Source organism: Penicillium cataractarum (assembly GCF_028827025.1).
Source record: "Penicillium cataractarum strain IBT 29864 chromosome Unknown utg000002l, whole genome shotgun sequence".
In the NCBI taxonomy this organism is placed as follows: Eukaryota; Fungi; Ascomycota; class Eurotiomycetes; order Eurotiales; family Aspergillaceae; genus Penicillium; species Penicillium cataractarum.
In genome coordinates, this window is record NW_026622738.1 from 3,363,557 (window position 1) to 3,384,521 (window position 20,965).

General features: G+C 50.2%; 7 protein-coding genes across 7 annotated transcripts; 3 read left to right on the top strand and 4 right to left on the bottom strand.

Annotated features, from left to right (window-relative positions):
• Nucleotides 1-1,125: 1,125 nt before the first annotated feature.
• Nucleotides 1,126-3,027, bottom strand: N7496_003302 (uncharacterized protein; the record flags this gene model as incomplete). The annotated part of the gene is made up of 1 exon (XM_056696233.1): nucleotides 1,126-3,027. The coding sequence occupies one exon, from the start codon at nucleotides 3,025-3,027 to the stop codon at nucleotides 1,126-1,128; it is 1,902 nt and encodes a 633-aa protein (XP_056558445.1).
• A 1,412-nt stretch (nucleotides 3,028-4,439) lies between these two features.
• vps27 (ESCRT-0 subunit protein VPS27) lies at nucleotides 4,440-6,719 on the bottom strand (the record flags this gene model as incomplete). Its single annotated transcript, XM_056696234.1, has 5 exons — nucleotides 4,440-5,134; nucleotides 5,198-5,828; nucleotides 6,061-6,342; nucleotides 6,412-6,544; nucleotides 6,652-6,719. The coding sequence occupies 5 exons, from the start codon at nucleotides 6,717-6,719 to the stop codon at nucleotides 4,440-4,442; spliced, it is 1,809 nt and encodes a 602-aa protein (XP_056558446.1).
• Nucleotides 6,720-7,084: 365 nt separating this feature from the next.
• On the top strand, nucleotides 7,085-10,517 carry N7496_003304 (putative ubiquitin C-terminal hydrolase; the record flags this gene model as incomplete). Its single annotated transcript, XM_056696235.1, has 3 exons — nucleotides 7,085-7,303; nucleotides 7,370-7,570; nucleotides 7,677-10,517. The coding sequence occupies 3 exons, from the start codon at nucleotides 7,085-7,087 to the stop codon at nucleotides 10,515-10,517; spliced, it is 3,261 nt and encodes a 1,086-aa protein (XP_056558447.1).
• A 2,162-nt stretch (nucleotides 10,518-12,679) lies between these two features.
• On the top strand, nucleotides 12,680-13,372 carry N7496_003305 (cytochrome b5-like heme/steroid binding domain-containing protein; the record flags this gene model as incomplete). The annotated part of the gene is made up of 3 exons (XM_056696236.1): nucleotides 12,680-12,798; nucleotides 12,997-13,123; nucleotides 13,205-13,372. 3 exons carry the CDS (start codon nucleotides 12,680-12,682, stop codon nucleotides 13,370-13,372), a joined length of 414 nt encoding a protein of 137 aa, XP_056558448.1.
• Nucleotides 13,373-14,278: 906 nt separating this feature from the next.
• N7496_003306 (BTB/POZ domain-containing protein) lies at nucleotides 14,279-15,054 on the bottom strand (the record flags this gene model as incomplete). Its single annotated transcript, XM_056696237.1, has 2 exons — nucleotides 14,279-14,948; nucleotides 15,011-15,054. The coding sequence occupies 2 exons, from the start codon at nucleotides 15,052-15,054 to the stop codon at nucleotides 14,279-14,281; spliced, it is 714 nt and encodes a 237-aa protein (XP_056558449.1).
• Nucleotides 15,055-15,533: 479 nt separating this feature from the next.
• On the bottom strand, nucleotides 15,534-16,406 carry N7496_003307 (BTB/POZ domain-containing protein; the record flags this gene model as incomplete). The annotated part of the gene is made up of 2 exons (XM_056696238.1): nucleotides 15,534-16,308; nucleotides 16,363-16,406. The coding sequence occupies 2 exons, from the start codon at nucleotides 16,404-16,406 to the stop codon at nucleotides 15,534-15,536; spliced, it is 819 nt and encodes a 272-aa protein (XP_056558450.1).
• Nucleotides 16,407-20,296: 3,890 nt separating this feature from the next.
• N7496_003308 (nucleoside deaminase) lies at nucleotides 20,297-20,815 on the top strand (the record flags this gene model as incomplete). The annotated part of the gene is made up of 1 exon (XM_056696239.1): nucleotides 20,297-20,815. One exon carries the CDS (start codon nucleotides 20,297-20,299, stop codon nucleotides 20,813-20,815), a length of 519 nt encoding a protein of 172 aa, XP_056558451.1.
• Nucleotides 20,816-20,965: the final 150 nt, after the last annotated feature.

Consider the following 20,965-nt stretch of genomic DNA (forward strand, 5'->3'; position numbering starts at 1 on the left):
GCTATAATTCGACTAGAAAGATTTAATAGTTATGCCTAGCGGTGTATTTTGCAAGGGGCAACGTGGAAAGACGGAGTGATACGTGCGCAGCAAAACTAGCGAAGATAATAGAAGAGAAAGAGATGAAATAAAGTCAAAGCAAAGAGACAGAACATGATCGGTGAAGAAGCGGAGTGGTACTCGGAACAGAGCCCTAAAATGTCTTCGTGCAAGTTTGAACCAGCGCGTTGGATAGAAACGACCCAAATAGAGGAGCTCAAAGTCAAAGGCGAGAGCCGTTGCCTCTACGACCTCCACATATCTGTCTTCGTTCACAGGGGAGAAGCCTATGATGTTTTCCTTAATGGTAGGGGAGACAGACTAGTGAATACACTGGACGAGTTCAGTTTACTCTGCGGAAGGGCAAACGTAAGTGCCGGGCAAATGGAGAAGAAGACTTGTTCAAAGTCCAGGTTGAAGTCAAATTACTCACTGTTCTGCTCGAATAGCGAGCCATGTTGGGAGGAGAAGGGCATTTCAGCGTATACAACAAGCTGCCAGGCAGCCGAGATGAGTTGGACTGCTGCTAAATGCTCGAGGATTGTGCGAAAATGTATACCCGACAGTATGGACAAGGGACATGGCAAGTTTAAGAAGGGGAGGTCGCGAGGAGGTCGCAAGGAAAGTACCAGCAGTACCAAACAGTGTTTCTAAGCAACCAAGGGCCCAACAGTGGATGTGAGGGACATCGAGAGGCACGCCAATTGAGGAAACGGCACGAAATAGCAGTCAAGGGAAGCAGGGGTCAGGAATCTGGCGCCAGGCACCACGCTGAACTCCTTTGCCCAATTCACCATCCCCGAAGACTACAGAGTAGATAATCAAGAGCTACAAGCCATGGATGTAGTAAAAAGGTTCAGTAGTATGAAACGCAATCCATGTTTGCATATCGAAAATAATATTAGCATCAAGAGCTCTGGAAAGAACAAATATGTCCATGCACGCAAATGAAGGGTCGAGAAAGCCATATCCAGAATGACCGTGCAAGATAATGATAATGCGCCACCAACACCGGGGAATTGCAAAACAAGAAAAAAGGCAAGTCATTAACATGAGGATGAGGGAGCAGTGCGAAAAAATCATAAATCAACCAGACGTGGCCACCTCCCGAGTCTCCCACATTCGCCGAATCATCAAGTCGGTCTCGCTCAAGTTGGGGAAGTCATCCGAGGAATGATCGCCGGTCAGGCCATGCGCAGCTTCATCGGAAGTCGACAAGATCCGGTGGGATGGGTGGGAAGATGTAGCTGCCTGGGTGGTATCGGTGGATTCGCTGTGTGTTGCGGGGTCCTCAGAGGCCGAGGAGTGGGGATCAGGCAACTGCGACTTCGTCTCGGGGCTCGAGTCCAGCCGAGTAGGTCGATTGCCTTGCTGGAGAAGCGTGAGAGCGGGGGCTGATTTGACAGGTTTGCCCAATGCAGATCCACTCTGAGCACTGACTGCTGTTGCGCGGGCTACCGCGCGAAGACGGTAGAAGCTGTCGGCCGTGGGAGACTGGAACCGACGTGCCACCATCAGCTCCAACGAGACCTTCTCGTACGCCTTGCGAATTTGACGCGCTTCAGTATCATGGCCCGGCACTCCAGCCCGACCGCTGCCATTCATGCCTCGGCCGCCGTCAAAGTTCGATCCAGCGCGGGAGTGCCCGCCCGGAACAAAGGCTGGGTCAATATTCGATGGCGATACAGTTGTAGGTACACCATGAGAGTCGGGTGGGGAGTTGTTCAGAGTGGCAGTGCGTTGAAGCCAGAGCTTCTGCTGGGTTCGCGAGGGCAAGTCGACACCACGAGGACGTGCTGGCGACGCGGTGGATTTGCCGTTGGCACGGTTGGGAGATGGCGGCGTTTGCGGATGGTAGTGAGGTAGGAACGAGGATGGAGTGTTCGGGTCTGAGTCCGTTCGTGAAGAGGACTGTAAGCCGGTCTTGTTGCTCATAATGAATCTGGACACGCCACCTTCCATAGAGGATGAAGTAGCTTGAGGTTGGCTGCCGGGTATTTGGGCCATGTTGAGGTTGGATGTAGAGTAATTACGCCGTGCCGCATCCAGGCCACCCGTCAAGTTGAGTGAAGTGCTGCGCGAGGTCGAATCCGACGGCTTGGCCATCGCCGAGATGGAAGACATAGCGGGCGGTGCCTTGGCCGAGTGTGAGGGGCTCAGGAGGCGGTTCGCGATATCGCCTTGGTCCGTCGGTTGACTAGGACCCTGTGTATCGTCGGAGTTGTCCTCCTCGTCCTCCTGTTCCTCGTCCTCTTCGTGGTCCTCGTCGGGATGATCCCGTACGAATTTGCTCGTGATAGAATCAGGCAAGCTGGTCGCGCGGGAAATTTGCGGATATGGCCGCTTCACAAATGTAAGAGGATCGACCAAGACCTGATTGTTATCTGCGCTATGGTTGGAAGGGGCAACGGAATTGCGCCTCGTACTTTCGGGTGATTGTGTGGTATCTTCCCACTCGGCGTCGTCGTTGTCATCGTCGTCACCCAATTCAAATCCGACCGACTTCTTCTTTCCCGCGCTCGAGTGTGGCCGCTCCGTCACCAAGGTCTTCTTCACTATCGCTGAGTTATTCCGTCGGAGTACGGGGGTCGAGTAATTTCTCTTCATCGATTCCTTGGGATGGTCGTCCACCGCCCCAGCCCAGTGTACATGTGCTTGGCCCTTGGGGCTGCCGATAGGAGTAGCGGGGGCTGACTTCTTGCGCTGATGATGTCGACTGGTGGTCTCAGGACCTAGTTGGAAGCGCTGGAGTTTGTTCAGGTTCTTTCCAAAGGAAGGGTTTCGGTGGTGGTTGCGGTGACCACCGCCCACGACATGAGCTCGGTGAGGCTTATGGTGCACGGTGGTGGTCTTGGAGGAGTGAGATTGCGACAGCTCGTTGGGGTTGGAGCCGGCGTTGGCGTTGGTCCTCGTGACGACCGCATGTGAAGACACGGCGCGGCGGCCCAGGCCGGGGCGCTTGACAGGGGAGGAGGTGTTGGTTGGCATGGCGGCAAAGGCACCAGAGAGCGGCGGGTAAATCAGCAATGTACCGGGGGCATGGAAGGGGATTGGCCGAGGCAAAGAGCAGGTATCACGGCAGCTGGGACGTGCAGGCGAAAAAGCAACAAGACTGCAATAGTTCGAATGCAGGGAGGCGTTCACACCGCCCCGCTCGAGCCTACGGGTTGTGGAACAACCGGTTTGGCGATTGTGGGAGGGGGGGAGAAAGTGCTGGGAGATGGATGAGAGGAAGAAAGCTGGGGAAAGCTGGAGGAAAGAAGAACGGAGGAAGAAGGTGGAAGTCGTCGATCTCGCTGTCTTCGGCGATTTGGGGGGGGGGAGGCCTACTCGGGTAATATTACGGGCAAGACTGCCGCCACCCCCTAGATTTCCCGCGCGCACCCCCTAGGGCCTTAGATCTCTGCCTGGCGGGCTTAGCAAGATGGGTACAGGTATCTTTTTCGGGGTGTCTTTTGAAAGCTCTTTCCAGATAGCTCACATGATATCTCTCGAACTATTTTTTCAAAGCATGACTACTAAAATTATTTTGACTTCTAGTCAAGATTCTAAACTTGCCATAGTTAAAACTCCAATATATAGATAGTAATATGCAAGTTAGACGGTGGTAACTATGCCAGGTAGAGATCCCAAGGCCCTAGGGGGTGCGCGTGGGAAATCTAGGGGGTGGCGGCAGTCTTGCCCGTAATATTACGGTACGGCCACGACAAGTGGCTGGACCCTTGGACTTTGAACCTTGCGATAGATTTCTGGTCAATGCTGCTCATAAGATCTTGGATTTAAAAGCAAATTGTTATCAGAATATGACTTGTGGAAAGTGTCTCCAAATAGATCATAATGTTAACTACCTTCTGGGACCACTTTATGCATGGCTTCAAATGTCTATGCTGTCATTGGAACGAACTATGGACATTATTGGTCCGTGTTGGGAAATTTTGAGTTTCCATACTTCTCGATTCTCTCCCGATCTGGAGCTAAGCAATGAGTATGTCACGGTATAGTGATAGATACAGTCTACAATGGGTTTACCAAAAATGAAAGAAAGAAAGAAAGCAAGAGAAATCTCAGGTGTCATGGAGTACGTGGTTTATGGTTTAGAAAGAGGTTTGGAGAGAGGTTTAGGGCGAAGCAATGAGCATGTCACAGTACAGTAATAGATACAGTCTGCAATAGATTTACCAAAAAGAAGGAAAGAAAAATCTCAGGTATCATCGAGCACGTAGCAGACCAAAAGGAGGAGAGCGAAAACAGAGACAGAGGGAATGACACTCAAACGCCGTAGGGAGCAATGCATCTACACTATAGCTCAATCAAGCTCTCTTCCACAGGCCGGGCTGGTTGGTGTGAGGCGGGAGGCTGCGCTTGGGCGGCATCTGGATATGCGCCTGGTTGGCCCGCAGTCATTGGATAACCCGAAGGTACCGCGCCGGGCTGCTGAGGTTGATAATAATAAGACTGAGGGGGAGCCCAGTTGGCTGCTGACCTGCTGGAGGCACGTTGGAGTAAGTAGGTGAATGGACTTGCTTCGGCGAGTGCGGTTCGGGAGCACTGGGGGTAAGACCCGCGGGAGGTGCGCTGGCCTGGTATTGCGAGTCTCGCTGCATGACGGGTGATGGGTGATAAGGGGTTTCGGAGAATTGCGATTGAGAGGGATCTTGCTCCGGCTGAGGGACGTAGTACTGGGGTGCACCAGTCGATCCAGGTGCAACCTGGTTACTGGGAGTAGGATGGGTTTGCGGTGGAGGGGATCCCAACGATGGGTATGGGTTCTGGCCCCAATTGTTATGCGCCTGTTGCGAGTAGGCCGGGTTCGTCACAGGAGGCGCATCATACCCACTACCGTTGACCTGCCGAGGCGCATATGTAGATGCGCGGGGAGTGTCTGGCGCGTTCGTGTAATAATAGTTCTCAGCGCCAGATTTCATATCCGGCGCATGGGAGGGGACACCGGGCATGACCGGGTACTGTGCGGCACCCGGAATAGCTCCATATCCCAGATTCTGTTGAGAATAGGCACTAGATAAGCGCTCTTCCAGCATTCGATCGTAGTAACGAACAACAGTAGAAAGCTTTGAGTGTAGATCAAGGAGAGTATCTAGTATGATTTGTTAGCCTTGCATGTATCAAAGAGCCCCCGAGTGTCCAAATCTTGGCTTACCATGTTTGCTCATTGTTTCTCCATAACTCCGTGTTAGTTTAGGCCGAAGTGTACCAATGCTCTCATAGAGTTCTTGGATTTGGGGTTCTCGAAGGATGGTTCCAGGAGGTTGTTGTTGTAGTCGATCGACAAGAGTAGAGAAAAGGTGGATATTCTCTGCCTCCACCGCACTGAGCTCATATGGGTTCTTTGGTAGGGGGGTTGACGTGCTAGATGAATCATGGAAAGCCGTGGATGGCGGAGGATTGCTCTTCAACGCAGCCGCATGTTTCTGCTTATGCTCTTCCATATCCCGGAGGGAGGCTTCAATTGCAGCTTTCAAATCCGCATCTTCTTCTTCCACATTCGAAGGGCCAGGAGCGGGAGCAGTAGCTGGCTTGGCTCGTTCAGGAGCATTGCCGGTTTGCGGCACAAATCCAGTGGGTCCTCTTCCTTCCGCCTCCTCGAGGCTCATTTGCAATGCCCGACGAAGATCGTCATCGAAACTGGTATCCGCTTTGGCGCCCCGAGGCTCCATCACATTGGATTTAGTGATGGAATTATTCTTAAACGCGGAACGATCCTGTAGCCCGGCGGGCGTGTATGACTTCGAGGTCAGTTTAGCGTAGCACCCATCGTCAACTCTAACAGGCTGTAGTATTCCGAGATGTGGGAGTGGGAGGGTTTTGCTGGAGCACTGTTGATCAAAGACGTTGCCACAGTTTCGACAGTGGTGTTTCCTATTCATAAAGCTAAAAGCAGTGCGGCATCGCATGCACACGTCTGAATCAATCCACTCTGGTGGCTAAGGTGGGGGGAATTAGCCCAAGTGCCATGTTTCGACTTTGACACCTAAAAATAAATTATGGAGATTCCACACTTACTGCATTGCTTTCCAGCATGGAACCGCTCATTTCCGTCTTTGGAGGAAACTGGAATCCTTCGTTTTGAAGCTTCCTATATGTTTCCCCAAGATACATCAAGTCCATCCGGCCCTGGGCCGCCATCGCCCAGTTCTGGATGAGCTCCAAGATCTTGCGTTGTACATCGGGGTTCAGCGGAGCGCCTTCGGATTTGAGTAGCGACACTAGATTGTCCATGAATTCACGGGATGCGATCTCGGCCAGGAAGTGGGTGCCACCGTTCTTGACACAGGTATCGGTCAACTAATAAACAAGGGGACATGTCAGCTTTCATTCTTCATATTCAGATCAAGCCGAGCAGCAAGTACCAACCTTCAAGGTTGCTAGCTGAATATTGGGGTTTCGGTTTTCCAGTCGACGCTTCAAAGACCTCATGGCATCCTTGGGCTGGACACTCTTCGATCGAACCATATCAGAGATCTCCAGGTTCAGAGCGATATCCTCTCTAGAACATTGGTCAGTCTTGGGTACTTGACAAGTTCATAACAACAGGTAGATCGACAACCCAAGTGTGTTAGGCAGCAGGTGGGTTAATGCTGGGTGATAACATACAGAGAGGAGCCGGTCGCCCGCTCGATCTGCTCATCGAGGGGCGACGTTGAGGAGAACCAGCCGGCCATGATAAAGAGCTGAGAGCAACACGCAAGGAACGCGCACAATCTTGCAAAGGATTATGTAGAAGCAGCCAAGAAAGTCACGCCGAGTGAATCCAGGATGAGATGGAGCTCCAGGCAGCCCGCAGTGGCCGGAGTGACTAAGCTCCCTGGCGTCATAGGCGCGGGGGCGGTGAGAGTATTGTCACTCCCGTTGTACCCCAGACCAGACCCGCCGTGGTTTCCAGTTCCTAGATCGTCTTTCTTGTCTTGGCTTGTTCGTTCTTTCGTTATTGTTGGTGCCTTGTCGACCCCGTTACAGACTCTCTTTCCACTCCCACAAACGATGCGCTAAGAATATTTCTCTTCATTCCACGCTCGCTGCCTCGACCATGCCCACCGATGCGGCGGCTTTACCTACTCCACCAGACATACCACCGTGGAAGGACAGCCGTCCTTACTCGGTGGGGGGCAACATGCATTCCAACGGCCATGTCACCAGACCAGGCTTTAATCCGAATGGCGCTCTGCCAGGACCACAACCCAGATTTCCCAGTATCAAGGACCTGCAGGATCAGGCCGCCCTATTGAAGGTGAACGAGAACACGCCGGTTAGTACAGATCATGGACATGGACTCCCGCGAGGAATGACACTTGGCTCATATGACGCCTCCTAGATTGACGTCCTACTACGAACCGCGGCTGCGGCTTTCGAACGAGCGAAGATCCTCGCGGACGGCGACGACTCCGACAAGGCCTATGTCCAGTACCTGCGCGCATCGGAGATCACCATCAACATCATACCCCACCACCCCGAATATCGGACGATACAGACCAGAAGCCCTGAATTGTACAAGGAATTTGCCGCGTTGATGATGGTATGCTCTTCCAATTTAGCGCACTTGGTCCACTGCAAGCGCCTGACAATGCGCTTTGTCAAGCAGATCACATGTACAAGAAGCTGACCCCACTATTTCAATGCAGGCGGTGCGAAGCAAACAAGCGACGATGGATGCGATTAAACGGGAGATTATCGAGGACAACTTGAATAGTAATGTGCAGCCGACTGGATCTTTCATGTCGACTTCGCTGCCAGCCTCCAGCTCTCTGCGAGGTCGCGAGAATCACGAGCCTACAAACACCTCTGTGAGAATGCCGAGTCCAACACAGTTTCAACGGATGCCCGATTCTCAAGTGCAAGCCAAGAGGTTTTCCGTCCCCGCGGGGGATTCTCTGGCCGAACGTTTTTCGAGATTAAAAACCCCTCAGACTTGCGATGGGTCAAACTCGAGTGTTGCTTCGTCCACAGTTCAGTCCACCGCGAGTCAATTCTCTGCTTACACGACTAATACACCTACCACAAACCATGGCTCCCCCTACGGATCACCGTCAAGGCGCCCACTGGGTCCTCGCAGCATGGGGTCCTCGACCCATGTCCCATCGATTCCTCCCAAGCTTCCACTAAACACTTCTATGCCGCGCGCTCCCGACCCTGCTTATAGTCCGATCTACACGGTGCCCACACAGCCTCCTCCAAATCCTCCCCGAACATCAACTGAAAGCACGCGATCATTCAACCAGCGATATTCCCAGTTCACCAACTCTCCACATGGGAGTCCAAGTCGCGGCCTCGACGATCATCCGTATCGATCACGAACTCCGAATGGAGTCAACTCTAGGCGTGAGACACGGAGCAACTCTCCCGATTTGCCCTATAACACGCATATTACAGCCGAAAACTTGATGGATTACTTGCGAAAGTTCAACGTCTTGGTGATTGACGTTCGTCCTCGAGACCAGTTCGACAATGGTCACATCTATGCCAAGTCGATCATTTGCATTGAGCCGGTTGTGCTGAAAGAAAACGTGTCGGCCGAAGAGCTTGAAGAACGCCTCGTCGTGTCCCCCGAATATGAACAGACATTGTTCGAGCGGCGCAACGAATTCGACCTTGTGGTATACTATGATCAAAAGACGGCCTCTGTCAGCTATCTCGCAGGATCTCCTGTAGGAACGTCAGCGCCGCACTTGAGAGCGCTCCACGACACTCTGTACGAGTTCAATGAGTACAAGCCATTGAAGGCGGGTCGGCCGCCTGCACTTCTGCTTGGTGGACTAGACGCATGGATCGATCTTCTTGGGCAGCAATCACTGGCTACGTCTTCTACTGCTGCTGTCATGGGATCTCTCCAGGCCAAAAAGCCCGTCCCAAGGCCCGGCCGGCCCCTTGGTCGGGTTCCCACCATGGCTAGTGCTAATTCCAGCCTGGAGGTACGCAGGAGGAGGTTGCGCGAGTTCACACCGCTCAATTCAGAAGAGCTGTCGGCATGGTTAGAAAAGTCGAAGAAAGAAGAGATCGACACCAGTCACTATCTGGAGGAGGAACCGCTGGCCGAAGAGCCGCAGGAGGAGGGGGTTCACCCAGAGCCTACCATCCCATTTGTACACACTTATGAAGCTTTCTTACGCCGCTTCCCCGAGCCACATCATATCCAGCAGTCGATGATGCACCCAGAGTCTCGACCATCTCCCCCGCCTATGTCGAACTATCCTGCTCCCGTTCCGGTCGCCCCTTCACGGCCACCTCCTGCGGTGCCTCGTCCTAGCTATAGTGGTGTCTCCGACGGTCGCCACACCCAGCCCCATCTGCAGCGACAAAACTCAGCAAACCGCGTTGCCTTGTACACGTCAAACTCATATCTCAGTCGTTTGAAGCTTCCACGAACTGGTCTGCACAATTTCGGCGTCACTTGTTACATGAATTCCACCATTCAGTGTCTCAGTGCGACTAGCATGATGAGCAAGTTCTTTATCGATGATCGTTACCGATATTACGTGCAGAAGAATTGGAAGGGCTCGCAAGGTGTGATGCCGGGTTTGTATGCCAATCTCATCCGGTCTCTATGGAAAGGCGATGTAGAAGTGATCATGCCTACTTCTTTCCGCAATTTCTGCGGTCGCTTGAACCGGGAATGGGCGATTGATAGACAACAAGATGCAAAGGAATTCTTCGATTTTCTTGTGGACTGTTTGCATGAAGATCTCAACATCAATTGGCAGCGCAACCCCTTGCGGCCATTGACCTTTTCCGAAGAAATGCAACGAGAGCGAATGCCTGTACAAAAAGTCTCAGGGATTGAATGGAATCGTTATTGCCATCGGGAAGACTCGTTCATCTCCTCACTCTTTGCCGGTCAGCACGCTAGTCGATTGAAATGCACCACGTGTCGCCAGACATCGACCACCTACGAAGCGTTTTACAGTATCAGCGTTGAGATTCCACCCGACGGCACTGGTGATATCTATCAATGCCTCCGAAGCTACTGTCAAGAGGAGATGCTCAGCGGTGATGAGGTTTGGAAATGTCCACACTGTAAATGCGACCGCATTGCGACCAAACAAATCATCATCACGCGTGCCCCTCAGATCCTAGTCGTCCATTTCAAGCGCTTCTCTGCGTCTAAGACTCAGAGTGCGCGCAAGATTCACACTCCGATCGAGTTTCCCCTTTACGGACTCCGGATGGATGACTTTGTCGTTTCATACCCAACCTCCGGCCCACCAGCCGAGTCCGGTACACCCGCTATGATGGGTTCGACCACGCCTCCATTCACATACGACGCCTTCGGGGTGTTGCGGCACATCGGATCGTCTATGGGTAGTGGACACTATATCTCGCTGGTGCGCGACGCAGAACGGCAGTGCTGGCGGAGGTTTGACGACGAGCGGACCACTGATTTTAACCCGCGAGACCTGCGGGCGCGCGACCGGCTGCAGAATGAGCAGGCGTACATTGTGTTTTATGAGCGAGTTCCAGCGAAATGAGCGTTAGCGTTTATTCTGATTGTTCTGTATTGTTTTTCCAAGGCCCCCTATCCCATGTTGTCTACATCCGACCTTTCCGGCCGTTGCGGTTCGAAACTATGTTCTATTTGCCTTGGACATCCTTGGTTCTTTCCTTTTTTATTCGTGGATTCCTTTTAGTTTTGCATGTCACGATAATCATGATTGGATAGAGATGGCGCTAGGGACATTCTGGAGGTATATATGTACTCGCCTTCGGGTAGTGCTGAAATGCATCATGCCGCCAGGGTGTCTATGAGTTTAGGTGTTTTGAACTTGTAGACCACCTCCACGAAAGAGATACTTATTTTTAGTGGGTATCTTGCCTTGACTGCCTTAGGTATAGTTTCACTGGCGTAGTTTGACGGTGTTGATCATCGATCGATAAGTCGAGATGAATACTTCGATTGATAGTGCACAAGTACCCTTCGGAACGGTGACATGGATTGAGCCGACCTTCCGGCAGTTCGCCAATACAGTCTAGTCTGTACACGGAAGTACGGTGAAGAATGCAGGTGGTACAAAGATGGGCTAGGTATAGACAAGATCTGATTACAAGATCACACCCCCAAGGATGGAGGTACGATCTACTACAGCATTCCAGTATGAGATGATAAAATAATTGATTCTAAGTATTTTGTATAGATCTAATCGCAATGAACTTCCCTAAACACTTTTTCCATTAGTATCAATCCGGTTCATCCGTTATGCACGAGATCAATGGAATAATCACGTCAGCCCCAGAGCGGGAATAATGGGGATGGGCTGATCGACCCGAGGGGGAGAGGGGACAAGTCCTTTCCATGAAATTCCGCGGGCGCGGAAAGCGGGGACTAAAAGCTGGAGGGGGGGAAGTGCGGAGATGGGATGGAACGGAACGGCTCTGGGTTGATGGATCAGGGGGTGTAGGTAATGTACAAACTACTTACTGTACGGTCTGTAGCGGAGGGCGGGTACCGGGGCCATTACCCGAGTGGTGGTTGACCGAGGGTATGGGGAGGGGATGGGTATGAAGGCTGGCACTTGAGTCTGGGGAGTTTAGTATCCGGTTATAGATGCGAGATGAAGATCATGGTTCTCCGTTAAAATTACTAGGTAGAATTTTATGTTTAGCATAGGTGTAACTATTTAATGGTTAACTGTCTGTATAAAGGACACCGAAAAGGGGAAGTTCATCTCCCGACTCGAAGACCGGATTCCGAGATGCAGATGTAGTTGTACTAGAGTGTATACTTTGAAAAGCATAGTAGTGTTAGATCCATGAGAGTGGATCAAACAGTTATTTCTCAAGTTATGGGTACAAAGTGGTGGTATATCACCTTTTCACACCCCCGTGATAGAACAATATAGTAATCTCCAGAAAGTACAGCAGTATACTCCTCTCTTCATATGCGCCGAGGCACCAAATAAGCAGGCGCTGATAGGCTCGTCCGGCATCGGATCATACAAGTCTGGGCCTTTTGGTCACACAAGTCAATCCCGGGACATCTTCTCGTAGAAGGAATGCAAGATAAGCCCCTCCTCCTCCCCTCCCACTTGCACCCAGTAATCATTCCCTACATAAATAAATTCTCAGTATAGCCCCGGCTAACCTCGTGGGTAGTTCGCCTCCGGGTGAAATTCACGGCAGGGGAAAATGTATGTTAGTCAGGGTTGGGGGGTTAGTAATACCATTCTGCCCAGTAGTAAACAAGCAAAAGGGAACAAACTCGAGGACCAAATTCATTTTTGGCTCCACTTTGCGGGTGACCGCCTTTGAAGGGCCCTGGAAAACAGGCCCAATAATCTAGTCAACTCGACACTCTTCCTCTTTCTTCCCTCGTCCCCGGCCTTGTCATTCCTGCTTAGACTTCCTTTCTCTGTTTCGGTCCTTCTCAAACGTGAGTCCATCCCTCTTCATACCCTTATAATCTCGCCTTGGTCCGTTGGGACGGCCTCCTATCGGGCTTTTTTTGTTGGCTCCGTCGGAGAGAGAGGATCCCATACTCTCCTGCCCGCCCATCCAGACCCCTCTCTCATTATTACTCTTCCAAGAGTCGACGGCGTCTTACTTGGCTTTGACGAGTCTTTCAATCTATACTGTAACACCGGGCTAATTCTTTCTGCGATCGCGCAATCCTCCAGGCTTTCTTTCTACCATCACCATGTCTGCCACTAAGGAATTCACCCTCCAGGAGGTTGCCTCCCACAACACCAAGAAGGACCTGTACATGGTTATCCACGACAAGGTCTACGACTGCACCAGCTTCGTCGATGAGCACCCGTACGTCCTCCTGTCCTCTTATTTCCGTACCCGCGCTTGCGCCGATGCGAATCGGCTCATGCGACGGTATACCCCTATCGCAACAGCATAGCTGCAAATTATCCAATTCTAGCCTATTTCCTACCCCACGATCTCACCGGGTCTATTGATTACCTGTCAATCTTCTGGAGAGTTGAATTACTGACAATCACCCTACAGCGGTGGTGAGGAAGTCCTTCTGGATGTCGGCGGCCAGGACGGCTCCGAGGCCTTCGAGGACGTCGGCCACTCCGACGAGGCCCGTGAGATCCTCGACGGTCTCCTCGTCGGCAACGTGAAGCGCATGGTATGTGACAATACCCAACATCCACTTTATCACTGGCAATCTCCCCCATTTAATCCACTTCTTACTGACCACGTATTCCAGCCCGGTGACCCCGCCCCCAAGGCCCACGCCGCCACCAGCTCTTCTTCCGCCTCCTCTTCCTCTTCCTCCGGCAGCTTCGGTGTCGGTCTCTACGCCGTCATCCTCATCGGTGGTGCCATCGCCTACGGTGCCTACAACTACCTCCAGGCCCAGCAGCAGGCCCAGTAAATTTCCCTTTATCCGGGAAATTGGTCCGCGCAATGGAGGAAGTGTTACGCATAGACTGTTGATGATGAGGGTATGAGTTCAAGAAGAGTTGAAAAAAAGATTAGGGAAATGGCGGTCACAGGAACAGAACCCCCCGTGAGGGGGGAGTTGCTAAATCCATGGCGCCTGTGGAATCCGAAAGGGGAAGGAATAATAGACTGCGGGGACGAGGAGAGGAGATTGGAGAGATTGGAGAACGTACCCGCGACCTGTCATGATCCGTTATTCATTCAATGGGGTTAACAGGTTCTTGATTTGTTCGGGATTTTTCTACTTTTTTTTTGTTTATTATTGGCAGAGTCTTGTTTTTATTTTTTTTGTTCATGGAGTATCCTTTCTATACCGCAGAAACTCTGCGATCGCTCTTGCTAAACCTTTCCTTGCTTTTGCACTATTTCTAACTCTGTATGGTGCTGTGTTGTCCATTCGGGGTTCATTTCCTCGTGGAACCTTCTAGCGCCCGAAAGCTCAACGATTGTCCTCTTTCCAACAAGCCTGCGCGGGATTTTTTACTTGTTTGGGCGTGCCGTTCCGTCGTGTGGGGGGAGGAAGGTGCCCGCGATACGCATGTGGGGTTTGGTTTTGGGTTTTATCTAGGAATGAGGGGAGGGGCAGGGGAATGAGGAGATAGAGTATTCCTTGGTTCTTTTGGTTTCTATGCATGTATTTATAGATTGATATGCATTGCTTTATCTATGGTTTGGGTACTCGGTGAGTTGATTACGATTCGGGATTATAGATATCACCTCTATCTACTATTACTACCAAAGTAAGTAGTGGAGGAGTATTGTAGGGATTGAGGACAGAGAAAAATCAACTTGGAATGAAAGAAATTAGCAAAAAGATACTGCCATCTAATTGTTTAGATCAGCCAGTGTATGTGTTGATCCGAAATTCCTTTCCAGTCAGAGGATCCTTAACCATCGGACGGTCATCGTAATCCACGCTATTCAGCGCCAGTCTCACCTGTAGGAGAAGATCAGCTCCGAAAGTAGGACATTCCTGAGCCATGTCAGCAAACTTGTATCCGTCGTCTTTGAGAAATCCCTCAACCGACGCCGTCGCTATAATATACCGCACACTATGACCAGGAGGCAAGTAGTGCGCAGAACGAATGTGCTCCTCGGTAAGATGGTAGGTATTTATGTCCTTCCATCCGTCAGGTTCTGGGTTCTTAATGAGCACCTTTTTGATGTATTCCGCCATCTCAGTCTCCAGTTCCTTAACGTTGCACATGTCTGCTAGGCGGGCAAGTTCGATGGCGGCGGTGATCTCCTCATCGGGCTCGTCGTCGGTACCGAACTCAACACGGCGGTGGTATAGCCATTGGAGGAGAGCTACGAAGCTCTGTTCCGAGACGATGCCTTCGATCTCTTGCATCTCCACAGTCTGCGTCTGTCCCTCGATGAACTCGCCTTCGAACATTTTTTCGAAATACGAGGATTTTTTGCAGAGGAGCGGCTTGGATACCGTGTATTCGGCGTCGCTGGGCTTGAGTTTGATCGTGACGAAGGGGCCATGGTAGAGGTGGGAGATACTGGATGATAGCTTATTAGATACTGGGATCTCGTAGTCATAAATTGATGCTATGTTACTTACTGCTGCGCGAATTCGCTTGCGGGGGTGTTGAAAATGTCAGACATGATGTCGGATTTTGGAGGATATGAGGTGTGGGAGATGGAAAGGGACACTGAAAGGCAGGTCGTTCTTGTGACCGATACTAGACCTCTGAATGATGAGGGAGAGGTGCGTGGTGTGGGAAGCTGATTCGAAGGGCTGAGAGAGATCAGAACGATGAAGAGGTCGGAAGTAGATCGAAGAGGATAGTCGATGAAGGTTGGAGAGGAAAAGGAAACGAGAAAAAAAGAAAGAAAGAAAGAAAGTTTTGAAACAGTTCTCAGTCGAAGAACGTAGTTGCCTCATTTAGATCTGATTCATGGAAGGAAGGAAGCATGGCAAACGATGAAGTAAAAAAGGCCAGCTCCTTCCCCGAACATCCTAGGGATATCATATGGGAAAACTCTATGGAACAGTTAGAAAAGGGAGGCAATCTGATTTTCTTTCTTTTCTTCTATTGTATTCGCATTTATTAATGAAGAGGATTCAATTTCAAAATGGAATACTAAAGAGACTTCTTCGCTGCTCCAGGAGGTTGTTCGACATAACCGATCTTGATTATTTCTCCATCGAGAGGATCTGTGACTGTCGCACAACCACCCTTACAACTCAGGCTCTGGAGTGCCCATCTGACTTCTGCCAAAAGGTCAGCTGCGAAAGTAGGATGTTCGCGATCCTCCTTTACAAATTTGTAGTTTGCATCAAGAAAAAACCCCTCCACCGAAGCCGCAGCAACCACACGACGCACAGGATGCCCACGACGTAAATATCCCGCGGCGAAAATATGTTCCCGAGTAAGGACGTGAGTTTTCAAGACTCTGTCCGTAGCATTGGCACGCGGTTGTCCACCTACGCTGGCGGCGAGAGTACTTTTAATATATTGCACTACTAGAGTGTCCAAGCCCACGATGCTGCACATTTCCGCCAGCCGGGCGACTTTGATAGCAGTCGAGACTTTCTCTTCTGGGTTGCCGGGGTTGAATCCGATTTTGCGGCTGTATAGCCATTGCAGAAGGCATTCTATGCTGCGCCTCGATACGATGCCTTCGATGTTTTCAAGGGTCACAACCTGCTCTTCTCCCGTGGTTGGCTTTTCTTCCTCCTTGGTGGGTCTGCCTTTGCCGTTGAGAGGTTTGTCTTCGACTGTCGTGGACTTGCCATCAAGAATTGTGGAGAAGTAAGACGATTCCTTGCATAGTAGAGGCTTCGAAACTGTATATTCGACGTCCTCGGATTTTATTCGGATCTTGACAAAGGGGCCGTGGCAAAGAGGTAGTATTCTAGAGAACGGTAAGACTAAGAGGCCTCTGTATTAGACTGGGAGCATTAATCACCTTTCAACCATCTCTCTAGAAGTTATATCGAGGAAGTCAGGCATGGCTCAAAGTTTTGAGTGTGTTAAAGGTGAGAATAGAGAGAGTTTGGAAGCAGCGGGGTTGTCTTGCAAGAGAGTTCCCTGTAGTGAGTCTGATTCCAATGGAATAACAAGAGCTGATGAAACCATGTATATTACAATGACATGGGTAGCCACTCATGCTGGGAGGTGAAAGAGAAGAAACCATGAAAATAAGAACTCCAGGGTATAAATAACCGTCCCCTCTTCTGTTCATAGTAAGTGTTTGTGAATTTGAAACAAAGAAGGCAACTCCACTCAATGGTAGCTGTAGTGTAGTATATCTCGTGACGATTCATTTGGTAGTTGATATCTTAGTGAGATCAATGGTGTTTAAGGTTTATTTGTGATATGGTTGCTGCATATAGGGAGCCAACTTCAGGATAGGGCTGTATACTGAGCTCTTTTGTTTGGATTGGAAGGGAGAATCATACAGGGGCGGAGATCCCAAAGAGCTAGTCTACAATTCTGAGTCTTTTAACACTATTCTGCTCTTGAGATCGTGGTATGTCACTTATATAATGATAGAATATGCTCTATTTTTTCCCAAAGGGCGACTCGAAATGGTTTACAATGAATCCATCACTGCATTCGATGGAGTTGAGTAGAGTACCTCCAAGACCAAAAAAGAAAGACTATTGTAGGATGCGGATACCGGGCTCTTCGAACATCGTAAAGGCTACTCGACGGCCATCATCAAAGAAGTCAATTTTGTAAGAAAAGCTAGTATAAGCGTAAATTGTGTTCCTGCCCATTTCTTGAAGTAATACAATAATAAATAAGCTAGTGCAAAAAGCTATAAGGAATTTAAAGCTATCATAAGACTGAAAAGGTTCCCACTGGTTGATAGAGTTCTCGATCATCTGAATTGGTGGCTTCTTGTGAGCAGACCATTACAAAAGGTAAATCTATGTTCCAGAATTGCCCACCAGAAGCCGAAACCAAAAGTGCCCAGCTTAAAGCTCGCATTGTATTGGATTTTCCCAGACTGTTTAGGATATTTACGGGCACCAGGTACGAGCATATATATACCTAACATGATTGCACTCCACCCCAAGGACGCAGCAACAATGATTAGTAGAGCCACGTCTCCAACCACCCCGCCCTGCCTGTGGATGCCCGAACTTTCGGGTTACCAGGCATCAAGGCCACCAACTTTTTTTCTGCCAAAAAGTTCTGCCACCACTCTCTCTCCGCCTAAACTCTGCCGCCCTTTCTGCCATCAACCTGCCACTTTGGTCTCTATGGTCTACCTTTCTGGTTTACATAGTAAATCCACCATACAATCTACCGTTAAATGCACGTTTTGACAGAGAAATCTACATTAAATTCTTACAAACCTAAATCACCTTCCTTAGTAATATAACCAGTCCTGGTTTCCTTGCTGCGTAGGCCTGGTAGATCTAGCAGATCTCCTGGTTACCCTGGTGATAGTGGATTCTGCCTCATCCTCTGCCAGAACCTCCGAATCTTCCGTATCTTCCGAATCCTCTAGCGAAGAGGTACTACGCCCACCACGGTTACCACGGTTACCACGGTTACCACGAATACTACCGCGAGTACCACCTCGTGGTGGTGGTCGATCTTGGGGGTGGACGGTGAGGGCGGTGAGGAAGATGGTGAGCCAGTAGTAGAAAGCGGTGAGAGTGGTGAGAGGGGGATTGTGGATAAATATTATTCCATGAGCAAACAAGACAAAAACTTTTGCCTTTATGCTTGAAATCCCGAGAATTCAGGCATCCCCAGACAGGGGTGGCTGGAGACAAGGGGGGGGGGGGGGGGGTGCCTCTAGTAATCCCCATATTGGATTATCGTAAATCATGCCCCTCATCCAAAACGGCTAGCTCCAAATGCGTATGATGTCCACTTTGCATGTTTCAAAAATCCTCTCTGATAAATTTTGCCGAGCCAGGTTTGGGTATGCGTTCTCCCATGATGACTCCATCACCCTTAAGTTATGTACCCCCTTCACAGGCACTGAACGCTCATCCTCCACGGCACTCCATTTGGTTCTCGCAGAGGTGGAGTGAGGCCATAGCTTCTTCAAGGTTGCGTTTGAATATTGCAGTGAGAATTGGCAAGAGAAGGATGGAGTTTCGGGTTTGCTAGTTTGGTTCCTGTAAATAGCAGTGAATGATAGAGACTCTTTACAGTAGCGGATTAGAAGTCGACTGCTCATAGGCTCGTGTCGTTGATGCGGAACTTTAGCACGAGGCTATTGGACATCGGAAACATTCTAAAGGAATGTTAGATTTGTAGTTTTAGAGCCATGCGGTATCACTTACTGGTCTGTCACCTTGAGGGAGGGCGAGCGGAGGAGTCCAGGAATCACATATGGCGAGGTAGCAGGAGACTGAAGTCAGATAAGATGGCCGACGAGTCAGTTTAAAATGGTTAAGAGAGAGTCTATGGGACAGGGGGTGGTTCCAAGCTTTCCTTAACGTAGAAGATCATTAGAGCCACGTACCTAAATTGTATATTGGGACAGACTCTGTGGACGGGGAAGAAAGAAGCGATGTCTTGCTGGCGAATCTTGTCTAAAGCTTCACGCCACAGCTGGGAGATACTATGGCGGGACTCAGCTCGGATCGGTTTCACGTGCTAGCATTCTTCAAGGGTAACTCCTTCGAAAAGGAAGTCGTAGAGGGCGGGTGCACAACCAGCGAGGTCCTCTTTCGGTATTTCGAGTCGATTGTCCTTGAGCAGGCTCTCTGTAAAAGACCTTATGAATTTGAAACCGTTATATTGACGTGATTATCACGGAGGAACTGGTCGCAAGTCGAGGTTGATCAGGTACATAGCGACGGGTGAAGATCACTGTCGACTTCCAAGACGCGAGACCAGTACTGAGAGACTCTTCGTGCACAAGATCCAGTTTGAAGACCAGCTCTAAGGTGGATAATGTCATTTAGCTTCGTCGACCTAGACGGTGTCAGATACTCACTCCGGTTGAAATTCAGCCATGTTAATGACCGAGTCAATATATCCCGATCATTGAAAGAGGAAGAGATATCGTGACAATATATCAAGAGCAGCAACCTTCTTGCAATGTGTCTCGAAAAGCTCTCCCCGAGAGAAGGAAAGGAGAAAGGAGACAGAGAGCCAAAGGCGGGTCAATTATAGGTCTTGGAATGGTATTCTCCGGCAAACAGCAAACGAATTGGACCTGGAAACGTTCATCCACGGGGGAAATCTCCGTCAGGTTCATAATGATACGCTACAAAGAGAATGAAGGTAGATATTGTGGTGGCAAGCATCGATGACTCTTTCCTAGTCCTCGGCTAGTGAGTATATTAAAGGGGAATGGGCGTGTCATTCCATTAATGAGAAGATGTTTGGAGGCAGTATCGATAAGTATGGATATAGCCTAACTGACTTTGGCATAGGTCTCAGGGTTGTGCGTTTAAAGATGAAGGAAAGTACAGACGACCTTTATTAGACATGCCACAAAAAATTCCCATCCAAGGCTTCATCAATATTGCAATTACAAGGAGGTCAATTATAATCAGATTGATACTCGAATGCAAGTCTCTAGGGCCTGGCCGGGCCCGGCCGGCGTCTGCTACCCCGCTATAGTTCGAAAGGTTTACCTTGCATTGTTCCCCGCAATTCGTCTAGTATCAACCTCTAGAAATACTAGCAGGTTTCATAACTGAGCTTATCATAACCTCGCGCCTAAAGTAGGGTTTCATTCGCACGGTCCTTTGACTCTTCCTTGGCCGCTGCCTGATAACTCATCCCGAGGCTCAGCAATCTTAAACCAAGACACCCCTCCTTCCACAACAACTGATACTTCGATCACGGACCATTGCCTCTCACCAATTCAAAAACAACACCTCCAATCAATCCTCCAAACCCACCCACCAATCACCAAAATGCCACTATCCAGCACAGACAAAGTCTTCCTCCACCGCACAATCCAACTAGCCCAAGAAGCCCTAGAAGCAGGCAACGACCCCTTCGGCTCCCTCCTCGTAGACGCCAACAACAAAATCCTCAAAGAAGACCGCAACCGCATCCACACCGAATCAAACCTGAGTCTCCACCCAGAATTCACCCTCGCCCTCTGGGCCCAAAGCAATCTCTCTGCTGCCGACCGCGCCGCCGCCACGGTTTACACCTCCGGCGAGCACTGTCCCATGTGTGCGGCTGCGCATGCGTATGCGGGATTGGGGCGGATCGTGTATGCTAGTTCGGCGAGGCAGCTGGAAGGGTGGATGGTGGAGTTGGGGGCTAAGGAGGGGCCGGTTAAGGCGTTGGGGATTAGGGATGTTGCGCCTGGTTTGGTTGTTGATGGGCCGGCGGCGGATTTGGGGGGGTTGGTTTTTGAGTTGCATCGGTTGAGGAAGGAGAGGGTTGATGCCGAGGCGGAGATAAAGGTCAATATATCCTGAATTGATTGAATTAGAGATCTGCGGCACTTGATGCTCTACTGGGATGCATGCAATTGAGAGTATAGCAAAAAGAAGCTGGTGGATGTCGATTTAGCTAGTTGGTCTGCAGACGTACAATAGTCCATGCAATTCATCAAGAAAGTCTGTGAA